Genomic DNA, 27975 nt, shown 5'->3' on the forward strand with positions numbered 1-27975 from the left:
TAGTTCTTCCAGGGGTCCCCTCCCCAGCGATTAGGCCAAGTTCTGGAAGCTTATTCGGTGACTTGGTGGGTATGTTAATGGTTAAGTAACTTACCCAAGGTCTTATTGCCAATCAGTGGTAAAGTCAGGATTGAAACTCAGATCTCTTGGACTCCAGAGGCTGGAGTTTATTAAATGTTTAGGCCCAGCTCTGTTTGATTTTGGGGGTTTCTAAAGACAGTCTCGATCTGTTGCCCAGGCTGGAGTGCAGTGGTACAATCATAGCTCACTGCAGCCTTGAACGCTTGGGCTCAAGCCATCTCCTGCCTCAGCCTCTCAAGTAGCTAGGACTACAGGCGTGTGCCACTACACCTGGTTCCTAGCTCTATTTGAGACCACAGTAGCCTCAAGTGTAAAGCACACTGGACACTAGGTGTCAAAAAATAGAACTAGAAGTCAGCAAGTGATCTAAAACAAGATTCTGTAGGTGTCTGGGCATCAGTTTCATCATCTGGATGAAATGGGCTTGAACCTGTGTTAATATCAAGGTCCCTTCCAGCCCTAATAGTCTAAGAATTCTAGAGAGTGTAACTGCTCATTTGAAGTCTGCCAGCTAGACCATCACAACTGTCTTGTGGCTCATGGAGACTTTCAGATTGGTGCAGCAGCTCCAAGGCGAAGTGACCTCAATTGCTGATGCAAAACTAGGTTCTATAAGGGTAAACTAGTGATTCACAAGGACAGGTGAGAAGTGCTGATGGTGGCAAGGGAGGCAATTATAACAATATCCCACCCTTCTACCCCATCCTCCACCCCACTTCTGACATAGATGAGGACTTAATTGTGCACAGAGAAAGGGCAACCGACTCTTGAGATCAGTGAGTCTGCAGTCAAAACGCTACTGATCACTGTTGCAGAGAGAGCCTCCCAACACAGCTGGCTGAATAACTACTGGAATTATCCAGAGTCTGGTTGCATTTACATTTTACTTTCCAAAACAAATATAACCAAAAATTCCAGCCACTGTGTAAGCCAGAAGCAGGTGACACACAGAAGTGCAGACTGAGGGGAGTTTAGGTGAAAGCTGCAGCTATCAGCTATTCTCTCCCTTTTAGTGAGGGCCTTAGTTGGACAAGTCAGAACAGATTTCCCTCTTTTTTTTTTTTTTTTTTTTTGAGACAGAGTCTCACTCTGTTGCCAGGCTGGAGTGGCGTGATCTTGGCTCACTGCATCACTGCAACCTCCGCCTCCTGGGTTCAAGCAATTATCCTGCCTCAGCCTTCTGAGGAGCTGGGACTACAGGCGCCCACCACCATGCCCGGTTAATTTTTGTATTTTTAGTAGAGATGAGGTTTCACCATGTTGGCCAGGATGGTCTCGATCTCTTGATCTCGTGATCTGCCCACCTCAGCTGGGATTACAGGCATGAGCCACTGAGCCCGGCCCAGAACAGATTTCTGAAGAGGTTGTGTGCAAACTGATTTGTTGACTCAAAGGCTTACGCTCCCAGGAAGTAAGAGGGAGCTTTCTTAAATTTAAGAAACAATCAAAATCTTCCTATTAGCCAGGCGTGGTGGCTCACGCCTGTAATCCCAGCACTTAGGGAGGCTGAGGCAGGTGGATCACCTGAGGTCAGGAGTTCAAGACCAGCCTGACCAACATGGTGAAACTATGTCTCTACTAAAATACAAAAATTAGCTGGGTGTGGTGGTGGGCACCTGTAGTCCCAGCTGCTGGGGAGGCTAAGGCAGGAGAATTGCTTGAACCCGGGAGGCAGAGGTTGCAGTGAGCCAAGGTCGTGCCACTGCACTCCAGCCTGGGTGACAGAGCCAGATTCCATCTCCAAAAAAAAAAACTTCCTATTGTAACAGATCCTTTGATGAAAATATGCCGCCATGCCTCAATTACTCTAAATCAAATAAAAGGCTTAATGTGAGTTGGAATAAACCTATCAATTGCTACATTTTTTGTTTATGTATATCTGTGTTCATGCAGAATTTCATATTTCATGCCAAATAGGAAATGGAAAACTCCTAAAACTTTCAGAAGGGAAACTATTCTCATTTAAAGGCAGTTTGCCCCAATCTTAAGGAAACTCTGCCTGTTTTTGCTTCAGGCTTCCTTTTGCAGAATCCAGAGGGGTAGAAATTGATTTAGCTTCATCCTCAGGACATTGGGTGATGAAACTTCAGACTGAGTTTGAGACAGGTAACATCCATCTACTCTCATTTTTAAGCTCCTTGTAGATAGGGATTTCACAATCTGCTTAATAAACCACTTCCATGTTTATTTATTTACACTGTCTGCTCAATTTTGCTGTAACCACTTCCGTGTTTAATAACCTTTACTGTTGGAATTGTTTTCCTGACTCTAATCCAATCACTCCTCTGACAGTTTAGCATTTTGGATTGTTAGATCTGGAAAATATGGAAAATAGCCCTGAAGATCACTGTATTCATTTTCCACAAATTTGATGGACTAAAACACACAGACTTACTTTCTTACAGTTCTGTGCATTAGAAATCCAACACAGGTCTCGGCTAAAATCAAGGTGTTGGCAGGACTGTGATCCTTAATGGAGGGTGCAGAGGTGAATCTTTTCCTTGCCCTTTCTACCCTTCAGAGGCCGATCAGATGTGGTTTGTGGCCGTCTTCCTCCATCTTCAAAGCCAGCAATGTTGAATCTCTGACCATTCTTCAGATGTGGTTTGTGGCCGTCTTCCTCCATCTTCAAAGCCAGCAATGTTGAATCTCTGACCATTCTTCACATTTTCCTCTGACTCAGCTCAGCAGGGAAAGGTTCTCTGAGGACACGTGAATAGATTGGGCCTGCCCTGATAATCCAGGATCATCTCCCTATTTTAAGGTCCTTAATTTAATCACATCTACAAGATCTTTTTCCACATAAGGCAACATATTCATAGGTTCTGGGCATTAGGATATAAACATCTTCAGAGGGTGAGGTGGGGGCCTTGTTTTCCTGCCTATCGTTATCCTTCCAACTCACTTCTCAAAGCTGGAATCTCTCCTATGTGACTTCTGACAGATGCTTACTTAACTCAGTACTTCCACTGATGTGGAGGTTGCTGATTCATGAAGCTGCCAAGGAGAATGTTGTCCAACCCTAAATGTGAGAAAATTCTGTTCAGTCACAACAATTCACATACATGGGTTCTTACCTTAAGCACAGGAGAAAACCTCACCTTGTATCCCCATAACACACCCACCACATGAAGTTTTTTAAATATTTGAAGACAGCAAATGTTCTATTCATCAATTGAACATTTGAACACCTATGGTATGTGGGTGCTATTCTAGGCTCCAGTAATAAAATGATTAATCAGCCAGGCAAGGTTTACTACTGTTAATGTGACCTAATTCATCATTATTTGCCACCTCTCTTCCTCAAAGGTTGCAATGGTTAGTGGATTCATGGGTTCATCATCATCAATATCAACATTGTGATCTTTTGGTCATTTAGCATGAAACAGAAAAATCTATAAATCCAAAGGGGCTAAGTCACATGAAATGTCAGAATAGTGTGACAATCCATAAATTAGTTCTGAGAATACAGAATCATCATCTAGCTCCAGTGTTCAGTAGGCCAAGCCTCATTAAAGGATGCCATAAAATGAGAACATTAAACACTAATAAATAGGTGATATTCCATGGAACAGCCTTTCCATTTAGAAAAAAAAAGACATTTTAAGTTGGGGGACAGGGGTGGTTTAATAAATAGATTGTTCAATACACAATGTTGAGATAATTGGCCATCTGTTTAGAAGGGAAAAAATGGCTAAGCCACATTCTTATCTCCAGCCATTCATAAAAATTAATTCCAGATGGATTAAATATATCTAAATACATTCATTCATTCAACAAATAGTTATTAAGCCACTATCCTGTTCAAGTTGCTGTGGATGGAAAAATCACTCAAAAATCTCCTTTCTTGTGGAGCCTACATTCTAGTGCAGAGTGGCGGTCAATTACTAAATAAGCAGTGAGCTTATTTATTTGATATGGTTTGGCTCTGTGTCCCCAAATCTCATCTCAAATTGTAATCCCCACGTCGAGGGGTGGACCTGGTGGGAGGTGATTGGATCATGGGGGCAGTTTCCCTCATGCTGTTCTCATGATAGTGAATGAGTTCTCACAAGATCTGATGGTTTGAAAGTGTTTGGCAGTTCTCCCACACTCTCTCTCTCCCGCTGCCTTGTGAAGAAGGTGCTTGCTTCCCCTTCACCTTCCACCATGATTGTAAGTTTCCTGAGGCCTCTGCAGCCATGCAGAACTCAGTCAATTAAACCTCTTTATAAATCACCCAGTCTCAGGTAGTTCTTCATAGCAGTATAAAAATGAACTAATACAGTTGATGATATGTGTTATGCAGGAATAAAAGAAGAGAAGTAGGGAACATAAGTTTGCAATTTCACACAGATTACTTAGGGAAAGCATTGCTATAAAGATGACATTTGAGTAAGACTTACATGAGGTGAAGAAGTTGGCCATGCAGTTATGGAGGGAGGACATTCTAGGCAGAGGCAATATGTAATAAAGGGCCCTAAAATGGGAGCGTGTTTTTTGAGAAATATCAAGCCTAAATGGCTGAAGTTAAGTGAGCAGAGGAACAATAATAGGAAACAAGATCAGAGAGATAGCCAGGGACAAGATCACATAGAAGCTTGATAATCATTTTAAGAACTTTGGCTTTTTCAAGTAAGATAGGAAGTTGCGTTATATGATTTACATTTTAATGGAATCACTCTTATTTTTGTACTGAAAATGGGCAAGGCAGGAGCAGGGAGACCAGTTAGGAGGCCACCACAATAATCCAGTGGAAAGAGAATAATAGCTAGGAATAGAGTGGTAGTAGTGATGGTGGTTAGAAGTAGTTGTTTCTGAAATATATTGAAGGCAAATCCAATAGAATTTGCTTACGGATTGGTTGTGCAGGCAAAAGAAAAAGAGGAGTTAAGGATGATGTGGCTGGAGACTCTAAGATGGCCCCCAATTAGCCCTGCCTTCTGGTATTCATGCCCTTGTGTAACAGTCTTCCTTTGAGCATAGGCTCAAGGCAAGACAAAGCAAGCGTGGCCTGCTTCTAATTAGAAGAATATTACAAAGGTGGTAGGATGTCACTTTCATGATTATATTATGTGATATTGTTACATCTGTCCTACTAGCAGACTCTATTGCCTTCTTAGTTTGCATGGTTTGATGAAACAAGCTTACGAAGACAGCCATCTATGAACCAGAAAGTAAGCAATCACCAGACACCAAATATGCCCGTGCCTTAATCTTGAACTTCCCGATCTCCAGAACTGTGAGAGATAAATGTTTGTTGTTTATAAGATACCCAGTCTATGGTAGTCTGTTATAGCACCCTAAGCAGACTAAGGCAATACCTGATATCATCAATCATTATGGACATTCAGATTAAAACCATAACAAGATACCATTTCTATCCATACAAATAGCTAAAATCAAAAAGCCTGACAGTATTGATTGCTAGGGAGAATGTAGAACAATTGGAATTCTCATCCCAGGCTTGGCTTCACAGGTGCCATGCTCAGATGAGCCCCACCCTTGGTTTAATATTCTGCTGTCACTGTTTGAAATTCTTTTTTTTTTTTTTTTTTTTTGAGGCGGAGTTTTGCTCTTATTGCCCAGGCTGGAGTGCAGTGGCGCAATCTAGGCTCACTGCAACCTCCGCCTCCCAGGTTCAAGCGATTCTCCTGCCTCAGCCTCCCGTGTAGCTGGGATTCCAGGTGCCCACCACCACACCCAGCTAATTTTTTGTATTTTTAGTAGAGACTGGTTTCGCCATGTTGACCAGGTTGGTCTTGAACTCTTGACCTCAAGAGATCTACCTGCCTTGGCCTCCCAAAGTGCTGGGATTGCAGGCGTGAGCCACCATGCCTGGCCTAAAATTCTTAATAATTTTACCTTTGAACTAGTGTTTTGTAAGCAAAGTCCAATAGGGCAGTGGAGGATAATGTGAGCAGAGGAGATGCTCACAATATGTGTGCTGTTTCTTGCTGCCCCATTCAGATATAGTGTTTGCAGTGACCTATGAGCATGAATTCTGATGGGCAAAATGCATGGGAGTTCAGCAAGACTCAAAGTAAGTAAAAAGTAATCATGTTATTTTTCAAAAAATTAAAAATGGAATTACCATATGATTCAGCAATTCTGTTTCTGTATATGCCCAAATAATTAAAAGCAGAGACTCTGGCACTGCATAACATAAAGATGAAACAGCAGTAAAATTCATGCTGATAATTAATAGCATGAATAGCAAATTTAAAACACCATGACAAGTCAAGAAAATACTGCAGAAGAAAAAAGCTTTGTATTTCCCGTTTTTTTAACAATGGACCCCACATTTTATTTTGCACTGAGTCCAGCAAATTATGTAGCCAACCGTCTTATACATCACTAGTAGGAACCTAAAATGGTCCAACCATTTTGGAAAACAGTTTGCTGATTTCTTGTAAAGTTAGCAACGCGTTTACCACATGACCCATGGGAGCCAGAAGCTGTTTGAACTAATTTGGTTACATTTGTACACTAGCGAAGACTGTGAAACAGATTTGATGATTGGCAGCCCAAGAACCACATGGAATGGAGGAGGGGTAATTCTCTCAAATGAATGGAGTAAAGGCTGCTGAGCAAGCAACGATAACGGAGGCAGAAGATAAATAGTGGGGGATGTTGGGGGAGGGGAGGAAGGAGGTAAGAAAGGTGAGAATATTCCATTTGCAGATGGCAGAGCTCAAATTTAAGATTCCTGCCAGCCTCAATAAAGCACTTGTTTGATTCAAGTCTACATTAGGACACTATCTAGAGGAATGGCTTGTTTATGCAAAGGATTGCTTGTCAATTCCTGAGACAACTGAGCATGGATTAAATGCACACAACTGAGTATGGGACTCTGATCTTGGGAGTATAAAATTATTAATGATTTTGCTTAAGAGTAGCATAATTAAGAGGCAGACATGGGCTCAGATTCCTAAAATAATAATTTATGGTTAAACGAGGCCCATTACATGCCATTATGTTACAACCCAAAAGTTTGGTTTCTTCCTTTGAGAGCCAGTTGACTGATACTCAATGTCCCAGCTGTGGATCTGCTTGGAAGCTGCAAGGACTAACTCCTTATTCTTTATGAGGACCACAAAGAGAGGCCACTTATGAAGGCGTGTGGTTCTAGACCCCAGGATAATGGAAGAAAGAGAGGTTTGTGCCACTAGGCCCTTATTCTGCGAGCGGAGCCCTATCCTACCATATTTGGCAGTCTGGCCAAAATGAAGCTAACAGTGATAAACTTGGAGAACCAAGGCCTGCTTCAGGTGCTGCCAGTGGCCTCTCAGATGACTTGGGTAAATTATACATCTCTCTGTACTCCCGTTTCTTCCAAAATAAGCACAAGTAATTCTCACCAATCTACTGTGGAGTTGGTTTGAATATCAGATGAGACAATGAGCATGGACTCTCTTCAGAGAAAATGAAATGTGATAGAAAATTAAGATGAGGTGCCGGTTATTATTCTTAGCATTTCCAAGGGGGTGCTGACACCCTCCCCTTCCCTTTCAGATTATTGGCAATAGGAGAGGATCAAATTAAGATCATAATTAGATGATTTGAGAAATTCACATTACTCTTTAAAATACTGAGGAATTCATTAAACCAAGATCAAAAACTTTTGTGGCTATGCCAGGTTCCTGGAATCCTAGGAACCACTATGAATCCAGAAGAAGCATTAACTGGTAAAGCTCAGAGAGGAAATATTTTAGCAATGACACAAGGCAGCTTCTTATCTCTTGCTTTGCAGCATCACTAAAAATGAATTTTAAAAAATACAAAACAAAATGAAAATAAAACTTTTAACTGATCCCCAGAAGAACAGACTCTTCGGAAAAGCTGACAGACAGAGGGTCAATGATCAAGAATAAAAATAGTATGGTACATTTAGAAAGGAAAAACAAACACCCACATCACACGGGCAGTTACTTACTGTGAACAAACCATGAACAAAAGCACCTCAAGGCTAAGGCAAATGGGCCACAAACTGGATATGAGTCAGCAACAGAAGTCCTTTTATTAATTAAGCTCAAGACTGGATACAAGGTTAACAATATTTTATGCTGATGTTTACGAAGCCCCTACCACATGCCAAGGACTTTTAGTGTATACCTGTATTATCTTACTTAACCCCACTAGGTCAGTGTGACTGTTATTTGTATTTCACAAATGGAAAAACAGATGACCAGAAAATTAAGGTACTGCATAAGGCCTCCAAACCATTATGTGGCAATTTGGGCCATGAGCTGACATCTGTCACCAAAGTCTGTGTACCTAATCACTGTGGTGAACTGCCTCTCCAGAGCATCCTGCTCATACAGAGTGCAGTTGCAGCTCTGGGCTTTGACAAAGAGGCTTGGCAGACCTTAAGAGGATTCAGAGGAGAGCAGTGGAGTAAGGTTATTTCACCTGGAGAAGAGAAAACTAAGATATGATCCCTAGCAGTGTTAGCTTCTCTGATGGCAATTGGGATCAAGAAACAGATAATAGATGCAGGTGGTTTGGGAGAGCAAAGGAGGATTTGGGATAAGCCAGAACCAAATTGTGAGTGTTTCTAAATGTGCTAAGGATGTTAAATATTTGTGGCAGTCATAGAGGTGCACCACTTTAGGGAACCTGCGTGAGAAGCACGACTGACTGAGAGCCTCCAGTTGTCTCACACCTTTGGGTGTGCCACGGTGCTCAGGCCCAGGCCATGCTTCCCCCAGGCTGCTCCTAGCAGTGACTACGCATGAAGGCAGTATTAGAACTGGGCCATTTCTGGCCAGTGGTGGCTCCTCTATGATCCTGGAGAGCTCTCTTAGAACTACAATGCAGGCCGGGCGCAGTGGCTCACGCCTGGAATCCCAGCGCTTTGGGAGGCCGAGGTGGGCAGATCACAAGGTCAGGAGATCGAGACCATCCTGGCTAACACAGTGAAACCCCGTCTCTACTAAAAATACAATAAAATTAGCCAGGCGTGGTGGCAGGCGCCTGTTGTCCCAGCTACTCGGGAGGCTGAGGCAGGAGAATGGCCTGAACCCGGGATGCGGAGCTTGTAGTGAGCCGAGATCGCGCCACTGCACTCCAGCCTGGGTGACAGAGCGAGACTCAGTCTCAAACAAACAAACAAAACAAAACAAAACAAAACTACAGTGCAGTCTGAGGCTTTTCCTGCTCAGGCCTCCTTCCTTCCCTTTCTTCTCTGGAAGGTGTCAGACCCACAATGCGGCCTGGAGGTTCTCCTCACCTACTCCCACTCCCTCTGCCTGTATCGTCAACAAGTGTTTCCCCAATAAATTTCCTGTATGTATAATCCTATCTTGGTGTTCACTTCTCAGAGACCCAAACTGACAAAATACTGAGTGTGTAGAAAATGGAAATAAGGCCAGGCAAAATGGCTCAGGCCTGTAATCCCAGCACTTTGGGAGGCCGAGGCAGGTGGATCAACTGAGGTCAGGAGTTCGAGACCAGCCTGACCAACATGGTGAAACCCCATCTTTACTAAAAATACAAAAAATTCGCCAGGCGCGGTGGCAGGCGCCTGTAATCCCAGCTACTGGGGAGGCTGAGACAGGAGAATCTCTTGAAACTAGGAGGTGGAGATTGCAGTGAGCCGAGATTCCACCCCTGCACTTTAGCCTGGGCAACAGAGTGAGACTCCATCTGAAAAAAAAAAAAAGAAAAGAAAAAGAAAAGGCAAACAATAACCCCTTTGGTCTTTAAAAGCAGGTTTGGCAATTAACTGAGAAATTTTAAGTGCAGGTTCTCAAGAGCCCAAGGAGGATGTGTTTAGAAGACTGTCCATCTTCTCCTAGACCTGAGAGTCTATGAGTCTGTACTCATCACTTAAACAGGTTAAATGTTCCTAGTTTATTTCCATGTAAGAAGAGCCTAAGAAATATGACTATTCATCTAACTGAAAATGAGAAATGCCTGACATGGCATCTTCACTGCATCTGCCACGGTCTCTGATCTGAAACCTGCTCTACTCTCACCCATGCTATTAGAATTATTGCAGGGTGAACAGAGACCATACTCTCCAGACCATAAGCTGCAGAGCTGAGGCCTGGGCCCTCCACACCGGTTTGGGAAGTGCACTCAGAGTCCCTGGAGCAGCATGATAAATTGGCCCAAACTTCCCCAGAGTCCTACCACGCCAGATAGACCATGGCTCATCATTTTGACCTGAATAGGTTAGAAGAGGTCTTTCTCTGTGTTGAGCTTCAGTTATTAGCCTTATAACACCAATAATTAGACATCTTCTGACAATAAACACATGGCGTCAGACATTAAATTATGTAAATTATTAGTAGAGACGTTAAAAATACAAGATATTTTGCCTTGCTTCTAACCAGCCACTTGACTTTGGAATACATTATTTAAGCTCTCCAGATTACCTAAGAAATTCTGAGAGTTGATGCTCAATGTTATAAAATCATTGAAGTTGTAATCCTCACCCTGTTAAGGGGTCACTGTTTCTCAATAGGACTGCACTAGTTCAGAAAATGCCTTTCCATGGGATAGATACCCATTTTGCTCAGGTGGGTGTGGTAATTTTCCCTGTCTCAGTATACTCAGTGGTCAAGACAGTGAAACCTCGCTTCTCACCTGAACAAACTGTTTGAAGAGCTTCGTGTAATATATTGAACAGGAAGGTGTCTGCTAACATCAGTTTCTAAGACACAAACAACTCTACTATCAACCACACAGGGTAAACGCTCTTTAAGATTAAACCTAAATCCTTTATCTTTGTTCAAAAATAAAATAAAAAGGCCAGGCACAGTGGCCACAACTATAATCCCAGCACTTTGGGAGGCCAAAGCAGGAGGATCGCTTGAGTCCAGGAGTTCGAGACCAGCCTGGACAACATGTCGAAACCCTGTCTCTGCAAAAAATATAAAATTTAGCTGAGTGTGGTGGCGCATGCCTGTAATACCAGCTACTCAGGAGGTGAGGTAAGAGGATCACCTGAGCCCAGAAGGTGCAGTAAGCTGTGATCGTATGCCACTGCACTCCAGCCTGGGAGACAGAGTAAGACCCTGTCTCAAAACATTTTTAAAACACTTTGAACACACTTCAGCATTAAGCTTAATGCAGCATTAGGGTGTGAAGGGTTAACCCACTCTACCATGCTCTCTCCTGCTTTGCTCTGCCCACAGTCAGAAGAGCCACAGCCTGCCAGCCAGCCCTTTGATTGGGGGGCCCTTTTACCCACTCCCTGCTGGCTGGGGGAGGGGAGCCAGCAGAGGAAATAGATAGATGCAGCGAGAGACAAGACAATGAGCATACAGCCCAAGCCACCATCTGCCTGGCAGGGTGGCACGAGACAGAGTTTGGGACGCTGGTGTAGCCACTGTGGTTAAGCAGACAGTGTCTGCAGCAGGCCGTCGAAGATCGGGCAATTTGAAATGTGAGAAAGGCAGGCTTCGCAGAGTGTCAAACACTTGGGTGCAAGATAAACTTGAACTGTTGAAGAACTCTTGTTCTGTTTTGTTTGTTAACTTTCAGGACCATTGGATTTTTCTGCGTTTGGCTGCACTTGAATAGTATTTTAGAAACACTGTGGGTTATATGGGTTATATACATTTTTGTGGACTGGCCTGGGAGCCTTTCCTCTCTTGCCTCAAACCACTAATATCTGATATTATTTCTATGGGAAATGTGTTCTGAGTTTCAAAGAAAATCTTACAAACAAGGTTTTAATGTAGAAGCTATTTGTAAGCCAGGATCTATCTATATACTGAAACTTCTACGCATTTGCTTATTAAATATATATTGAGGGACCTAGCATGTACCAGATATCATGCTAGGTGCTGAGGATAACCAAGGGGTTCACAGTCCTTTGAAGAAGCACATAGATGGGGAAGTGAGCAGGTCCACATTATGACTCTTGTGGGCCCTAGACACTTTTCCCTTCGTGCGTGCCTTCCTCCTTAAAAAAAAAAAAAATTAAAAATTGTATTTTACAATTGTGTTGGTATAAATACAATCCAACTTGGATTATATTCTCTCTCGGTATGTGGCTGGTTTTAAAAGAAATTAAAACATTTTCATGGATCCCTAAACGTATCCTAGACCCTCAGTAGGATTGTGCCTACTGAGCCTAATGGATAGGTTGGCCCTGGAGAGGAGGAGGGCAAGATGAGGACTTGCAGGAGTGACACCTGAGGTGACAGTTAAAGGACAAGCAGGAATTAACCAGAGAGGCAAGAGGGGAAAGGCCATTTTAGGGAGAGGGAACAGCATGGGCAAAACCTTAGAAGTATGAAAGGCAAGGTGAGACACCCTGCAAGTGATCCTAAACGGTAAAAATGAGATTGCAAAAGACAGGCAGAGGCCAAAATATGAAGAATCTTGTGTGCTATTCTAAGAACAGTGGGAAATTAACAGGGACAGCTGAGGAGTGACAAGTCAAAATGAGGCTTGTAGAAAAATTACACTGGAATAATTGGAAACAGAATATAAGACTACCTGAGAGATGATGGCACGAATCTATGTGAGAAATAGTGACAACCCTAACTGAGACAATAAAAATGAAAATAACAAGTATTCCAAAGGATGCAGGTTGATTCATTGGGTGGGAGGAATGAGGAAGAAGTCTGGGTTCCTATTTGTTCCCTTCTTTGCCCTTTAGTGCTTGACTAGCCATCAAACATATACCACATCAAAGCAGCCAGCCAGCTCAGATATGGGAAATTGCTGGTCTGACCTTTTGGCCTCATCTCCAAGCCCTCCTGTTCTGACAACACCCTATTTTAACTCAGTTCTCAACCTACAAGACTTTTCAGTGTCTTGGTCACAGTTTCATACTTGACCCTTGACTACACCAGTGCCGTGAATACGGGGCAATCCTGCTGCCCATTCTGGCCCCTTGGACCCATGCCAGCTAAGGCAGTCCCACCTGCCCTCCACATGGATGTGGAGCAGACTTTTCTGCCTTGATTGAACTGGTGCATGGTAGAGGCATTGGCTGTGCTAGGAAAAAGATGACAAGAAAACGATGTGGGGAAGATGATTATTTCCAGTCCAAATATGCTGAATTTGAGGTTCCAAAGGGACAACCTAGTAGACATTAACTAAGGCAATCACAAATGTGGTGCTAGAATTTAGGAGAATGTGCTGGAATGGAGAGGAAGATTTAGGTGTGTGTAGAAAAGAATTTACATGGTAGGCGTCAGGCTGGCCCTAGAAAGGCCTGTTCGCAAGGTTGGCTCTTAGCTGGCACCTAGGAACTCGACTGGGGGAATATTCTCACTATCCCCTGAGAAGGGTGGACCACTGTGCCTAAACTGTTTGTGCAGACAATATAGTTTACGCTGAACACCTGCTCTTCTCCTGGGCGTCTGGAACTTTGGTGTGTGCTAGGCAAAGGCTGCCTGCATGACCAGCCCTCAGTAGAACACTGGGCGCTGAGTCTGTCACGAGCTTTTCTGGTAGACAACACTTCTCTCATGTAGCCACAGTTTGATGCTGGAGGAATTAAGTGTGTCTTGTGTAACTGCTGGGGCAGGACTCTTGGAAGCTTACCTGGATTTCTCTGGACTTTGTCCCATGCGCCTTTCTCCTTTGCTGACTGTGCTTATATCTTTTCCCTGTAATAAATCTTAGGTGTGAACGTAACTATATGCAGATTCCTATGATTTCTTTCAGTGAATCACTAAATTTGAATGTGGTCTTGGAGACCCCCAACACAGAGATTTATCAGGAACACCTGGTCATTCGGTGCTGGGAATAACACCGTAAGTGGCCCCCTCCCAAGCTACATGGTTGCAATGGACTGGCCACATAATCTGATCCCAATTGGCTGCAGTAAAGAAGGTCATGCTGCTCGATCCTACAGACAAAAATGAAGATACCTTCTTCTATCATAAAATGCACTGACCTGAAATGCAACGAAAGGACAAGGGTGACATTCAAGGGAAGATTAAAGAAAGACTCCTAACTATTCCAGAGGCAAACTCTGTGTGGCTAAGAGTTAAGAGTCATAGAAAGAGCCTCTTGACAAAATGCAAAAAGAACAAACAAAAGACCTAAAGGTTGTGAGGACCATGACTATTCCTTTAGCAAATTGAGAACAGTACAAGATTTCTGGCATTGGATACAAGATCCTAAGTAAAACTGTTAAGAAACTAGTTATGGTTTTAAGGAAGGTGTATTGTCAAAAAGTCCCTAGCCTGTTGTACAGAGACCTGTGACCATCCAGCATTATGGTCGACCCTGAACGAAGCCCCAACACTGAAGTGCCAAGATCAAAGCCATTCACTAGCATCTCCTCAAACACCTGCCTGCCATCACCACCACAAGCACCAGTAGGAAATCCTCCCTCGGTGCCTTTTCCAAAAGTGGCCCCAACAATTTATTCTACGTCTAAGAAGTGAGGCAACAACAAGAATGCTTATGAGACTCATTGTTTCTATCATTCATCCTGCTAAGCTTGCTCAGCGAGATACGGTATTATATAACCTGTCCCAGTAATCAGTGTATGGCACTTCTTTCTCCCTTTTTGGTTTGACTTTTATTCTATTTCACTGTCTCAGGTAGGCAGGAGAAGCTACTTTTATCATTTATCCCATAATCTGCAGAATGGTGAGAAGTCACAAACCTGATCAAATCCAAGCTAATGGAAGAATTGACACTACCCAGAAAACCTGAACTCAGAGGGGCTAAATCATGTCACTTCACAGTACAGAAGCTGTATGTGATTTTGGATTGTTACCCACTGGGGAGAAGGTGAGCACATTTGGAATTGCACAGAAGGTGGCTGGATTAGGATTAAGTAGGAACATTTTTACAATTAAATGTGTGAGAAGATGTGATATATATATATATATACTGCGCAGCCAAGAAGTTACTCCATCGTCAAATGAGACATTAACACAATAGAGGAAAAATATGTCTGAAAGTCATTATTTTCCAGAAGAAATGTGAAGTTATTTTTAAAAAGGAATAAAAAATATATAGGGGCCAACTCAGAGTCTTCAGAGACTTAATACTCAAAACTTGCTGAAATTATGGGTCTCCAGTGATCAAAAGGGCAAATATATTCAGGGACTAACACACTCATACTCACTGAAAATAACTCACAATCTGTCTCTAGAGACTAAAGAAAAAATCATCACTGACAGCCATCGTCATGTCTTTTGAAACGTGGGATGATGTTCTCAACGATAGATGAATCTGGCTTCCTGGGAAATCATCTCCTAATACAGATACTCCAGCTCTCTGACTTCCAATGTTGCACAGGACTGAGGGAGAGACCCCAACTGAGCCTCCTACTACTGCAAAGGGAATTAACCACCCTGGCTTTCATGGAAAGTGCTGTTTCTAGTTTCTCCCTCCCCTGGCCACAGATTATTCCAATGGAGAGATGCAGGAAGATTAAAAGTTCATTAGATGTTCTTGTCTGGGAGTAATATACATGAAAATGCCTCAGGCTGAGCTTGTCAACTCCGGCCCTTAATGCAGCATCTTCAGATGCCTCATTCATCTCTTTCCTGGATTCATCTTTATAATACAGATTTTGTTATATCTTTCAGGGGCAACCCTTCTCCATTCATGAGACAGAAGGATGTATTTGCATATGGAAATTAGGGTAATCAGACATATGATAGAACAAAGTTGTAAAATTAGAAAAATCTCTTTAGGAGGGATTAAATTAGACTGAAAACTTCCCAAGGCATTTCTACTTCTCCAGAATGCAGCATAGCAGGAAAAGCAGGAGTTTTGGAGGCAAATAGCCACGTGACTGACTCCCTAAACTCTGCCAATTACTAGGTTAGATAGCAAAAATACTTAAAGGAGACCTTCAGAGGTTCAAATTATGAATTCACATTAAATACTGAAAGGAAAATAACCTCATAAGAGTGATAACTAAGTAAGGGTCATAATGCTGGCTGAAACAAAAAAAATCTAGGAAAGGAGAAAACAGGGTAAAAGGATGTAACTATGTGAGAGGGTGGCTGGAAGCTGGCATTCTAGAAATAGAAGTTGCCAGACAGCCACACTATAAAGAACAAGCTCTATGGACCTGACATGGAACATAATATTCAAATGAAGAATTTCTAACTATTTGTTCCTCTCTATATTGGAACCACCAAGGGTATAATCATTGCTAAATAGAAACTATAAATAGATTAATGGGTCTTTGTATTTGTCATCAGCCTTGTTTATTGGGAAATGAATGAAAATATTAAAGAATATCCTTTTTTGTTCTCAACTGGGTTATCAACTTATGAAATTCATTAAGCTGTACTGTTGTTTTCAGGGAATTTTCCATACAAAACACAACCTACTTCTGTTTCAAATGCCTATATGGGATTTCTTTCCATGCTGGTAACACTATCATGTCTTGCAAAGGACTGAGTCAAAGAATCAATATGCCTTTATTGTTTCTGTAACCTTTCTTTTTCATTCCACCCTTCCTTTGTCCTCCTCCTAATGTTCCTATTGCATCAGGCCCAGGGAGGTAGAACTTCCTAAGGAATACTCCATATAAGAAATAAACGGGCCAGGCGCAGTGGCTCATACCTGGCCCTTAATCCCAGTACTTTGGGAGGCCAAGGCAGGCAGATCATGAGGTCAGGGGTTCTAGACCAGGCTGGCCAACATAACCCCGTCTCTACTAAAAATACAAAAAATTAGCCGGGTGTGGTGGTACATGTCTTTAATCCCAGCTACTCGGGAGGCTGAGGCAGGAGAATCGCTTGAACCCGGGAGGCAGAGGTTTCAGTGAGCCGAGATTGCGCCACTGCACTCAAGCCTGGTCAACAGAGTGAGACTCTGTCTCAAACAAAATAAATAAATAAAAATAAAAAATAAACGCTGGATTCAGTCTCTCCTCATACTGGGGGCAAATTGTAACACTAAAATAAGTGAGATGTATGAATTAAGCTATGTTCAAGATGTTTAAATTGGCATACCTTATAAAGGTAATTTGTGCTAGCTCTCCCTCCTCCACCTAGGTGATTCTCTCTTCATCTGTGAATATATGACTCTCTTCTACCTCTTCATACTGAACTAGAGACCAAATAACGTCTTTTAAAAAAAAAAAAAAAATTTTTACACCCTTCTCTTTCCTTTGTTTCACCAAATAATGTCTTTTTTTAAAAAAACAACATTTTTACACCCTTCTCTTTCCTTTCCGTTTCACTGCCATCGTTCTAGGTGAGATAACTGATGATAACTGGTAATACAAATAATGACGTCTTTCATCACAATAGTGCTCTTACTGGTTTCTGTGCTTCCTATCTCTCTCCATTCCAGTGTGTTCTATATGCTGTAGCAGACCCATCTTCCTGGGCCATGGAAAACGATCTTACCCTCTGCCACTAAAATCAAGAGACACCTAACATCTCTATAAGGTAAGATAAAAAGTCCTTAGTTTGCTATGTAAAGCCTTCAAATCTGATCGATCGACCTTCCCAGCTTTATGTCCTCAAACTGACCTATGTAAATAATTTACTCCAAACAAAGTCACAACCTTTATGAAAACCTTTTACTCCATGCGTTAAATGCACTCCTTAACATTCCTGGGCATGAATCTAACCTAATGAATCGAATATAGTCACCAGTCAGAAAGGAAAATTAAATGTGGAGATATTTCTAAATCTCACAGAATCTGGCCTTAAGTACTGTTCTTGTGATTTTGCCCAAGCGGTATCACCACAAGAAAACCCTGTCATATATTAATAAGCAAATATGAAAGTAAGAATAATAATCCACTTTATAAACTGATTTTCAGTTTCTAAGAGCAAATATATCTTTTCCATGAAGCCAGGGACTTTTGTCTGTCGTCTGGGGAATACTCTATCCCATAACACTGCCTGGCATCTAGTATGAAATATTAGCAGGGGTGAAAAAACCACAGAGGAGCAACAGAAAAAATAGTTCACATACAGTCTTTGTTTTAATGTTTATTGGTAGAAACAGATCTTCAATGCGTACTTTGTGTTTATATAAACTCTACATTCTCTTAAAGGTTTTTGTTTTGTTTTCATTGGAGATTTTTAGCCTCCAAGTAAACTTAACATAGTATCTATGCATCTGATTCTTTATAGACTTTTTTTAGACTTTAAAACTAGATTTGAGAAACCATGCATATTCTATACCTTATTTAATAATCCAAAGAATTGTTTGCACTTTCAAAAAAGTTACAAAAAGGCTGAACACAAGTTAAATAACCTATATGGATCTAAATTTTCCATTTCTGAATACTTTTTCAGTATTATATATTGCTTGCTGTCTAATAAGTTAGATTGTCAGAGACACGTCAGTAAATTATCTCTATTTTAAAATTATATCTGAATCCCCTTTCTCTGAGATGATCTTGCCAATATTAAACATTGTGCCATATGCAGTATTAGCCCAAAAGCTTAAATAAGAACCAAACTTGTAGACTGAATATTTTAATCTTAAAATTACATACCTATATATACACCTATGGTATGCTGCATATTAAATTTAACATTTCAAGTAACATATATAGCAAACATTCAGCCAAATACTCTTTCATGAAAAGATACTGTCCTTAAAATAAAAAGTTAATGAAAAGCTTTAGACACAAATGTCTAGACATAAGTACTAAGCCTATGAAACTTGAAACTAAAGTCTGCTGTACTATTAAGAAAAAGAAGATTGATTCTTAACCTACTGAATTGCGCAGATACAAAAGTGCTTAGCATGACAAAATTACCAAAAATAAAAACATTTTAGAGGTTATTTGGTTCTAGCAATATTAACTATTCTGTATTTCTGGATAATTTAACATTTGTATTTTAAATTTTATATAAATTTCTTTTTAACAAGTTTAAAAAAGCACACAAAAAATAGTTCAAACTATATATAATCTGTTATTTTTCATCCTGGTTAGCTTATCACAAATAACTCAGCAAAACAATACTTGAACATTCAGTTCTACTAAAAAACAATATTTGAGTAGATCTCATCACTCTACCCATTGTTTGCTATGTTGGACCCTAAAACAGGCTGCCGACAGATTGGACAAGTGCAATTCTCTGAGAGCCATCGGTCAATACAATGAATGTGAAATTCATGCATGCAAGGTAATTGCCTGAGCTTGTTTCCAGTTACGTAGTCACTGATACAAACACTACAGATTTTACCTAGTTCACTATCAATACTGTTATGCTCATAGTGCCGGGTGGAAAGATTGTCAATCTGCTCTTTGGTTAAACCACGTATTCGATCATCATCATCACCTTCATTTAGTAAAAAAAAGTGAGCAAGGCGAAGAATAGGTAGTGTTCCAGTTTCAACTAAATTGTTTGAATTTCGCGACTGCCTGCCACCCCTACTGTCACTGTTTCCAGTATGAGGCTGGGTGGTCTCGTTTTCAGCATGCATTTCAGTGCTGACTCCTTGGGCCTGCCTGTCTTGAGAGGAGCCTTCCCTGTGCTGGCTCCTGTTGTTAACTGTACCTAAGTTACTTAGTTCTGAGTGCCTCTCTGGGAAATGCTGGCCATTTCTCTGAAGCTCTGACTCAGATTCAGCCTCCATTAGAGAACTCAGTTCTCCAAACCCAGTCATGATCTGCCTTAAAATTGACCGAAGAGCCACTGATGATGGCTCAACCAGCTCATTCTCAGAAATCCTACGAAGAGGAACTGTTATGGTACTAACATAGGTTCGAATACCTGACCGCTCTAAACGAGAAATGGTTCGGCGGAAGCCCCCACTATTGCTTTCAATAGTGACTGTATTTTCTGCTAGCCCTACTCTGGAGCGAGTTCTATTTGCAATACTATCCCGATCTCTATTTTCTCCAGGACGGATCCTTCTCACTTGAAGGTCCAGTGTGATTGTTGGATGTCGTCGTACAGCAGTTGAGGATCTGCTGGATTCTTCTCCTTCTTCTACTGTTATTCTTGACACAAGCCTTGAATTAGAGAATGGGGTATATGCAGTACCTCTGCGTTCTCGTTCTCTATCTCGCTCTAAAAAGACTCGAGTTCTACCTCTCCTTCTAACAGATCTTCTAGTGCTTTGCTGTACTGGTCTACTTTCCCTTTGGGAACTATGATAAACAGTGCCACTCTGTCTCTGAATTGGTGAACGGCTTCGACTATTGAAAGTAGATCGTAATCTTATTGGCTCTAATCTTTGGTTTGTATTCCTCACTGTAACATTACTTCTAGCCCCATTTTCCCAAACATGTGCTGCTCCAAACCGTTGCCCCTCCCTTTGCCTGAGTTCACTACCACCTGATTGGTTTGTGTGACTACTGATATTAGTGTGTGAAGCGTTAGCTCGAGGAATGCCAGCTGCTCTCCCAATTCCATTTCTTAACCTTCCCAGTGTTGAGAAAGATCCTTCAGCTGGATTTTGCCCCCTTGAAGCAAGCCTAGTCCTTGGAATGTTGGAACTACTACCACTGAAATTCACTGAGGTTTGGCTTCTTGTTCGCCTAGCCACAGGACTAGTTGACCCTTGTTGCCTATTTGCAGTATGATCTCTGTTACTATCTGAAAGTGGAATGTCTGTATAATCTTCTCCATGAATTTCAAATCCTCTATTTTCATGATTTATGTGGATTTCCAAACTAAACCGAAACTCTCCACTGTTCGGGTTTGTTCGACTCACAGCTCTCCAAGTTTGGTTCCCATTTTGTCCACTTCGAGTTGCATTTCCTGTGCGCCGAAAGGTGTTCAACCATTCTAGAAGAGAATCTTCATGTGAACTTTCTCTAGGGACTTCTGAGTCTAGAAAGCAAAGCAAATCAACTTAAGGTCAATTCCTAAGACACACCTTACAGCTTTATTGAAAACTTGTAAGAAAAACAAAGTTTGTAATAAATTAAAGAAGAGCTGTGGATTTTAATGAATAAAAGATGGTAAAAAGACAACTTTCTAAAAGAAAAGTATATATACTATAAGCATATTATAAAAATTAAATTACTATTTACATAATTACAAAGTATTAAATACTATTTATGCAACGCTATGGAGAAATCCTCATTCTTACTTTCTATCTGCTCATTACTAGCAAAATACTAAGGCAAATGAGAAATATATCCACTACCAAAATTTTACATTGAAACTGCTCTATCAATATAGTAAGATGGGCCGGGCGCGGTGGCTCAAGCCTGTAATCCCAGCACTTTGGGAGGCCGAGACGGGCGGATCACGAGGTCAGCAGATCGAGACCATCCTGGCTAACATGGTGAAACCCCGTCTCTACCAAAAAATACAAAAAACTAGCCGGGCGAGGTGGCGGGCGCCTGTAGTCCCAGCTACTCGGGAGGCTGAGGCAGAAGAATGGCGTAAACCCAGGAGGCGGAGCTTGTAGTGAGCTGAGATCCGGCCACTGCACTCCAGCCTGGGCGACAGAGCAAGACTGTCTCAAAAAAAAAAAAAAAAAAAAAGTAAGATCAATAAAATACAATGACAAACTTTATGTAAAATTTGTCCTGTATTTGTGGAATCTTTCTGGAAAAGTCAACTCAGTCGTTTTTGCAACTAGGTATTTCCGTAATCTTAGAAATTTTTCCTATTTCTCAGGTGCTGCCAAAAATGTACGCATCAAGAAACGTGAGTTTCTGAATATAACATTAAAACCACATTACTGTACTTGTCTTTGTGTGAAGCTGAGAAACTAGGCAAGTTACTTAAGGTCTCTATGGCTGATCCTTGTCTATAAACTGGAGATAATAATAGAATCAATCTCATAGGGTTATCCTGAGGATAAAATAAGATGCTATATATAACATAATTAGCATAATATCTGGCACATAAAAAGCCACCCCATAAATGTTAGCTGTTATACATAATAAAATACATTTTCTATTCATTTAGAACGTAAGCTCCAAGAAAACAAAGATTTTTGTAGTTTTAGTCACTGTTAACATCTCCAGCCTCTACAACAGTATCTGGTATAAATCAGACTTTCAATTAATATTGCTCAATTAATCAATTTAGAAGTAAATGTGTCACACATAAACTTCTTTGACTAAGATACTGCCACTGTGCCAAGCTTAAATTTCCCATTTATAACCAGTAGAGATTATATAAAGTACTAAACTTAATAAAAAGCATCAACACATTAACTACACAAACTTCAACTTTAAAGTTTGTTCTACTCAAAAATAGCTATTATAGGCCGGGCGCAGTGGCTCACACCTGTAATCCCAGCACTTTGGGAGGCCAAGGTAGGTGGATCTCAAAGTCAGGAGTTCAAGACCAGCCTGACCTACATGGTAAAAACCCGTCTCTACTAAAAATACAAAGAAATTAGCCAGGCATGGTGGTGTGCAACTGTAATCCCAGCTACTCAGGAGGCTGAGGCAGGAGAATTGCTTGAACCCGGGAGGCAGAGGCTGCAGTGAGCCAAGATTGTGCCACTGTACTATGGCCTGGGTGACAGAGCGAGACTCCTTCTCAATAAATAAATAAATAAATAAAACAGCTATTACATGACATCATTCTGATTTCATTTCATTCCTGCAATCTCTCATAAGACTTTTTAAAAGTTGAAGTTGAAGCTATTAATCAGCTGATGATGCCAATAAAATAAACAGCAACTGAGTCATATTCCAAAGATGATGACCTGTTTTATATTTGATGAGTACATTTTCCATTCAAACGTATCAGTATTAATTATCGTATCTATATAGTACAACTCACATATCTAAACACAAAGAATAAAATGTGTTAATGTCTACTTTCCATTTGTTTGGGAAAAGATATGAGTAAAAGGCAGGTGAACATGAATTATTTTAAATGCTACTTCCTTTTTTGATTAACTTTTGATTAAGTGTAGCGATGATGGTGCATGTGAAAGTTTGCCAAGTACCTAGTCAAATCTACCCTACTCTTCTTCCATTGCAAAAGCATTGGAAATGGGCATGTGGACAGCCTGGCAGTTAGGTATGGTCATGAGACTAAGTTCTCATGAATGGAATGGGAGAGTAAGCAATACATCCTACTCTCAGGCTAGTGCCTGGACCTCCTTCCTACCAGCTAGAACCTAGATATGGTTGTGACTTAGCCAGATCATACAAATGGTACCCTGGAGCAGTGATGACCCATAAAACTGTCTCAAGGAATGAGTATGTTCTGTATTCGTGCTGTCCAATACAGAAGCCACTAGCCACATGTGACTATTAAGCACCTGAATGTGGCTAGTATGAATGATGAGCTAGATTTTAAATTTTATTTAATTTTAATTAATTTCCATTTAGATAGTCACATGTGGCTAGCAGCTACTGTACTGAACAGCACAGTTGCAGAACCATTCTGTTAGCTGAGTGGATTCTAGGAGGATTTCTTTCCCCGGACTGTTAAGTAAGAAACTTCTAGCTTATTGAGCCATTGCATTTTGGGGTTTTTATATGACTTCATGGTAACTAACACAATGATTTTGACATAATATGTGAAACTACTAATAAATACCTCTGAGGAGGGAAGTAGAACTGGTTAAGAGGAACATAAAAGTGGCTTTTACTTTTAACTGTGCATACTTCATTTAGTTTGAAGCTCTTTTACAGTACTTTCTTTATAAGAACTTTTTATATGTAAACCATCAAACAGAACAAAGAAATAGAAACAGGTTTCCTAACTCAGTCTTTCTACACGGTTCTATATACAAATTTTTAGAAGCTGAGAAATACCACTTTAGAACAAGTAGTGTCTACATTCCAAGATTAAAAATAACTATGGTGGGAATTAACTTAATTGTATATTATTTCATAAAGTTCTCTGAAGGCAATCTGTGTGTTTAAGACATCTTTGCATTCACTCCTCTGTCCTATACTGCCTAACCATACTGCTTTACTACTCATATACATACGATCTGAATGAGTATCACATTAAAACTGGAAAAAATTGAAGACAAACATACTATACAAGGTCTAAGAATTTCATTTCTGCAAGTCCTCCAATCAAGCCTGTTCCTTATGGAAAGGATTCCATAGTACCTCTGTAATTCGTTCCATTTCTCAAGTCAGGCTGAGATGCTAGCTGTTCCTTGACGCCATCTAACCGCTGTTGCAGTTCTTCTGATGTTATTTCTCCTAAAACAATGAAAAATTGCTCATTTAGGAATTCTGAATTAAGTTTTACGAGACCTCATGAAGGGTAGACTAATCTTTAGTAACCTATATTAGACAAATGTCTTATTACTTTCATATGTTCCGTAAATTGAAGACAGTTAAAAACTTGTACCAACACGCATCAATTCGGTTGTGCTTCATTTATTAATCTTGTATTAAAAATTATTAAAACAAGATTAATTTGAATAGCCAGGCACGATGGCTCACGCCTGTAATCCCAGCACTTTGGGAGGCTGAGGTAGGTGGATCACCTGAGGTCAGGAGATCGAGACCATCCTGGCTAACATGGTGAAACCCCGTCTCTACTAAAAATACAAAAAATTAGCCGGGCACGGTGGCGGGCGCCTGTAGTCCCAGCTACTCAGGAGGCTGAGGCAGGAGAATGGTGTGAACCTGGGAGGCGGAGTTTGCAGTGAGCCGAGATCGCGCCACTGCACTCCAGTGGGGGGATAGAGGGAGACTCCGTCTCAAAAAAACAAAACAAAACAAAAAAAGATTTAATTTGAATAGTTGGTAAAGTGCTGCCAGTTGATACACTCAGGAATCTATAAGCAATAACTCTGTGGATTTTTGTCAGTTAAAAAGAAATTAACGGAGCATTTATAGAGAAAACTTCACATCTTTAATTTTATCCCCAATACTTCATTATATGGATCATCAATGTAAAAACACACAATATATAAATATACAAATTTCCATTAGTTCATTTGTAAAAAACTTTATGGAACACATTGGGCTTTGGGGGGAGTTATTAATTCAGCTGAATAAATTATAATACCCCAAATGAGTTCAAATTGGGTTTTAAGTCAATTTTTTTTTGAGATGGAGCCTTGCTCTGTTGCCCAGGTTGGAGTGCAGTGGCATGATCTCGGCTCACTGCAACCTCTGCCTCCCAGGTTCAAGCAACTCTCCTGTCTCAGCCTCCCAAGTAGCTGGGATTACAGGCACGCACCATGACGCCCGGCTGATTTTTTGTATTTTCAATAGAGATGGGGTTTCACCATATTGGCCAGGCTGGTCTCGAACTCCTGACCTCAGGTGATCCACTCACCTTGGCCTCCCAAAGTGCTGGAATTACAGGCGTGAGCCACCACACCCGGCCAAGTCATATTTTATTTGTATAAAAATTACAAATAGGACCATGTATGTAAATACTTAACACCATTATGTACACTAACCTGTTTCTTAGTTTGGCATTTGTGTAACAGTGCTCCATGTCCCATATTTTCACCTTATAAAATACAGAAGCCAGGGATTTTCTACTTTATTACACTAAAAAGTTCTTAAACTCACAAAAACAATATACTATATTTTCATAAAGAGAAACAGGGAAAAAGAATACCAATTCTCCTTATCTTGAAATCCTTCCACCTAATGATGGAAAAAGGTGTCTCCTCTTTTACCGATCTCTTACCAGGGGTGCCTAAAAGGTTATGGTCTCTCATAAGCCGATAATCTTCATCATTGAGTTCATTAATAAACTGATAATAGGCCTCTTCTCTGTGGAGACGCTCTTGCTGCCATCTTCTCTCATTTTCATGATGATTATGGTCTTGAGATAAGCTTTCTTCACTGCCACCATCTGATCTAGATGTAGACTGATTCATCCTGAGATTCCTGGCTTTCTGTTCAAACAATATAAACAAAATTCAAGGTGTTAAGTCATGGACCACATTTGGCTTTGTATTTATAACTTACAGTTTTTAATTTTTAAATGTCCCCTACCCAAATACTGTATTTGCCAAGTCTTGCAGTGAGAACCTTACATATAAAATGAAAAACAACTTCTAGGAAATACAACACAATTGGAGCTACTTCTTTGCCTAAAGCCATTAAGTCAGACTGGATTTGGGTTTACCACACAATGCTCATGCCTGAATACCATAGTGATTATCTCATTTTTGACCCGGCTAATGATCTGGAAAAGTTGATCCAGAAGTCCTCATTTATGTTTCAGTATCTGGGTACTTCACATTAATTACAAATTTTAGGCTTGAATTATGCACATTCTTCACTTAATGAGCAAAGGGGTATTGGGATGATATAATTTACATTTATTTTCAGCAAGGTATTCTTTCCAAAATAAGGCTCATGAATGTAATATTATCCCCCACTGCACTTTGTTGAGGTAAAAATCATTTAGCCTAATTAATATCTACTGAACAGACTGGGAGGTGATCTCTCGTTAAAGCCTACCAGGAAGACTTTGAAACCCAACAGGAAACAAGACATCACGTATGGCTCAAGGATTGTGAAAGTGCATCAGAACACTTTGTATCTCCCCATAACAAGCCTCATCCTTAAGCCTGGAATGGTTAGTCCCAGGAGTTTCAGAGTGCCAGTGAAAGTTCCTAACTTTGCCTAAGAAAACACTATTTTTGAATTATATTTAAATGTCACTCCTGAGAAGCTCGCTTTTAAACGATAAGGAAATCAAGGGAGAAAGATGTTTGTTTCATAAATATTTTAAAATTTCTTAAACATATCTATTTAGTAAGTCACACTAAAGCAATGGTTCTCAAACTCACTTAAGGACATTTTTAAAAATCCAGATGCCCAAATCTCATCCCCAATCCTTGATTAGAGTTTTCCAGGGTAGGACCAGGTCTGCTGTTAAGAGCTAATTTGGGTGTTCTACAGATGAAAGAAACTATTCCTCAACAACCTCTGGCATGTCACTAAAGGGTATGAGTGATACAGCACCTGATTCAGTAGAGGCTGGAGGCTCAAATGGCTAGGCTACCAGTGAAGCAACTGTGCAACTCCACCCCTCGAAATACACCAGGTGTTTAATAAGCAAGCTGCTTTAAATATAAGGTGAAATTAGCCTACAAGTCTAAAACACTGTAGGAGTAAGCAACTATTCAATTTCACCTGTAACACTAAATTACAAATTCAAGGATTTTTTTCACTGTGGTTATTTTGTCATTTTGAACAAATGACCTAGTAACATTATCCACTCAAATACGAATTAACACTACTAAAAACTCAAGATTTCTATCTTCAGATTAGGACCGTAATTAGCAAAGAGCATATTTCGTAGGTACAGCAATAATAGGATTTTTGTAATAAATAACTTTACAGAAACCTATCATAAAATCAAGCTACCCTAATATTATTTAAAACGTAACAGCTTCTCCTTAAAGGTAATTTTCTTATACAATTAATCACCATGAAAACAAAGCGAATACCTTATTTTCCTTTCGACATGCTTTTACCATATGCCATGGTATCCATCCTTCAATTGTTTGTGCCTTTTTTGAGAGTTGCCCATCTGAAGCAATAAAAGAGAGGTGAATAATTCAATAAACTGTCTCTTTGAAGGCCAGGAACGGGTGGGAGTCTCCCTACTCTGCTGCAAAGCCAAAGCAAATTCTCCAGTGGATTTTGTTAGGCACATCTAGAAAATTAGATCCCCATACAATTAGGTCATGAACACCTCCCGCAAGGCCCCTACCTCCCGCAACAAACTTAGGCCTTTCGTCCTACACTGTCACTGCTCCTGGGTTTACGCCTCCTCTCTCAAAGGCCTTCCTTCCTATCCCGTTCCCATTCGGATGTTACCAGGGTTAGGCGTCTCTGGCTTACTTGTAAACCTTGACTTTCTTGCCACCCCCGCCCTCCGTCCCGCTACTGGTTTCTTTCCTGGCCGTTGCGACGGAAGCTCGCGCCGGGGGACGATCCCCAGTATGATAAACAGAGTGGGCTCAAGGGGCCCAACCAACCTCTTCCCAACCGAGCCTCAAGTAACGCTTCCCTTAGCGACCTAGATTCCCACAGGGAAGCAGGTGATAGACGGTGCATCCCAACCAATCCCCAGCCAGCGGAGCGCATTAAGAGAGCAGTTAACCAATGGGAGAAGAGAT

General features: G+C 40.8%; 1 protein-coding gene across 6 annotated transcripts; it reads right to left on the reverse strand.

Annotated features, from left to right (window-relative positions):
- Positions 1 to 2682: 2682 nt before the first annotated feature.
- RNF6 (ring finger protein 6) lies at positions 2683 to 27975 on the reverse strand. 6 transcript variants are annotated; one of them, XM_050766848.1, is made up of 6 exons: positions 27835 to 27975; positions 27301 to 27383; positions 25524 to 25734; positions 23975 to 24070; positions 20644 to 20762; positions 2683 to 3103 (listed from the first exon to the last, which is right to left on the reverse strand). In XM_050766848.1, exons 1-6 carry the CDS (start codon positions 27941 to 27943, stop codon positions 3071 to 3073), a joined length of 651 nt encoding a protein of 216 aa, XP_050622805.1. In that variant the 5' UTR covers positions 27944 to 27975; the 3' UTR covers positions 2683 to 3070. The 6 variants fall into 6 exon arrangements, with proteins under 6 accessions (XP_050622805.1, XP_050622800.1, XP_050622802.1 ...); XM_050766847.1 differs by lacking the exon at positions 2683 to 3103 and adding an exon at positions 18997 to 19939; XM_050766843.1 differs by lacking the exon at positions 2683 to 3103 and having other exon boundaries at positions 17945 to 20762.

The sequence above is a fragment of the Macaca thibetana genome, chromosome 17 (genome assembly GCF_024542745.1).
Source record: "Macaca thibetana thibetana isolate TM-01 chromosome 17, ASM2454274v1, whole genome shotgun sequence".
Taxonomy (NCBI): domain Eukaryota; kingdom Metazoa; phylum Chordata; class Mammalia; order Primates; family Cercopithecidae; genus Macaca; species Macaca thibetana.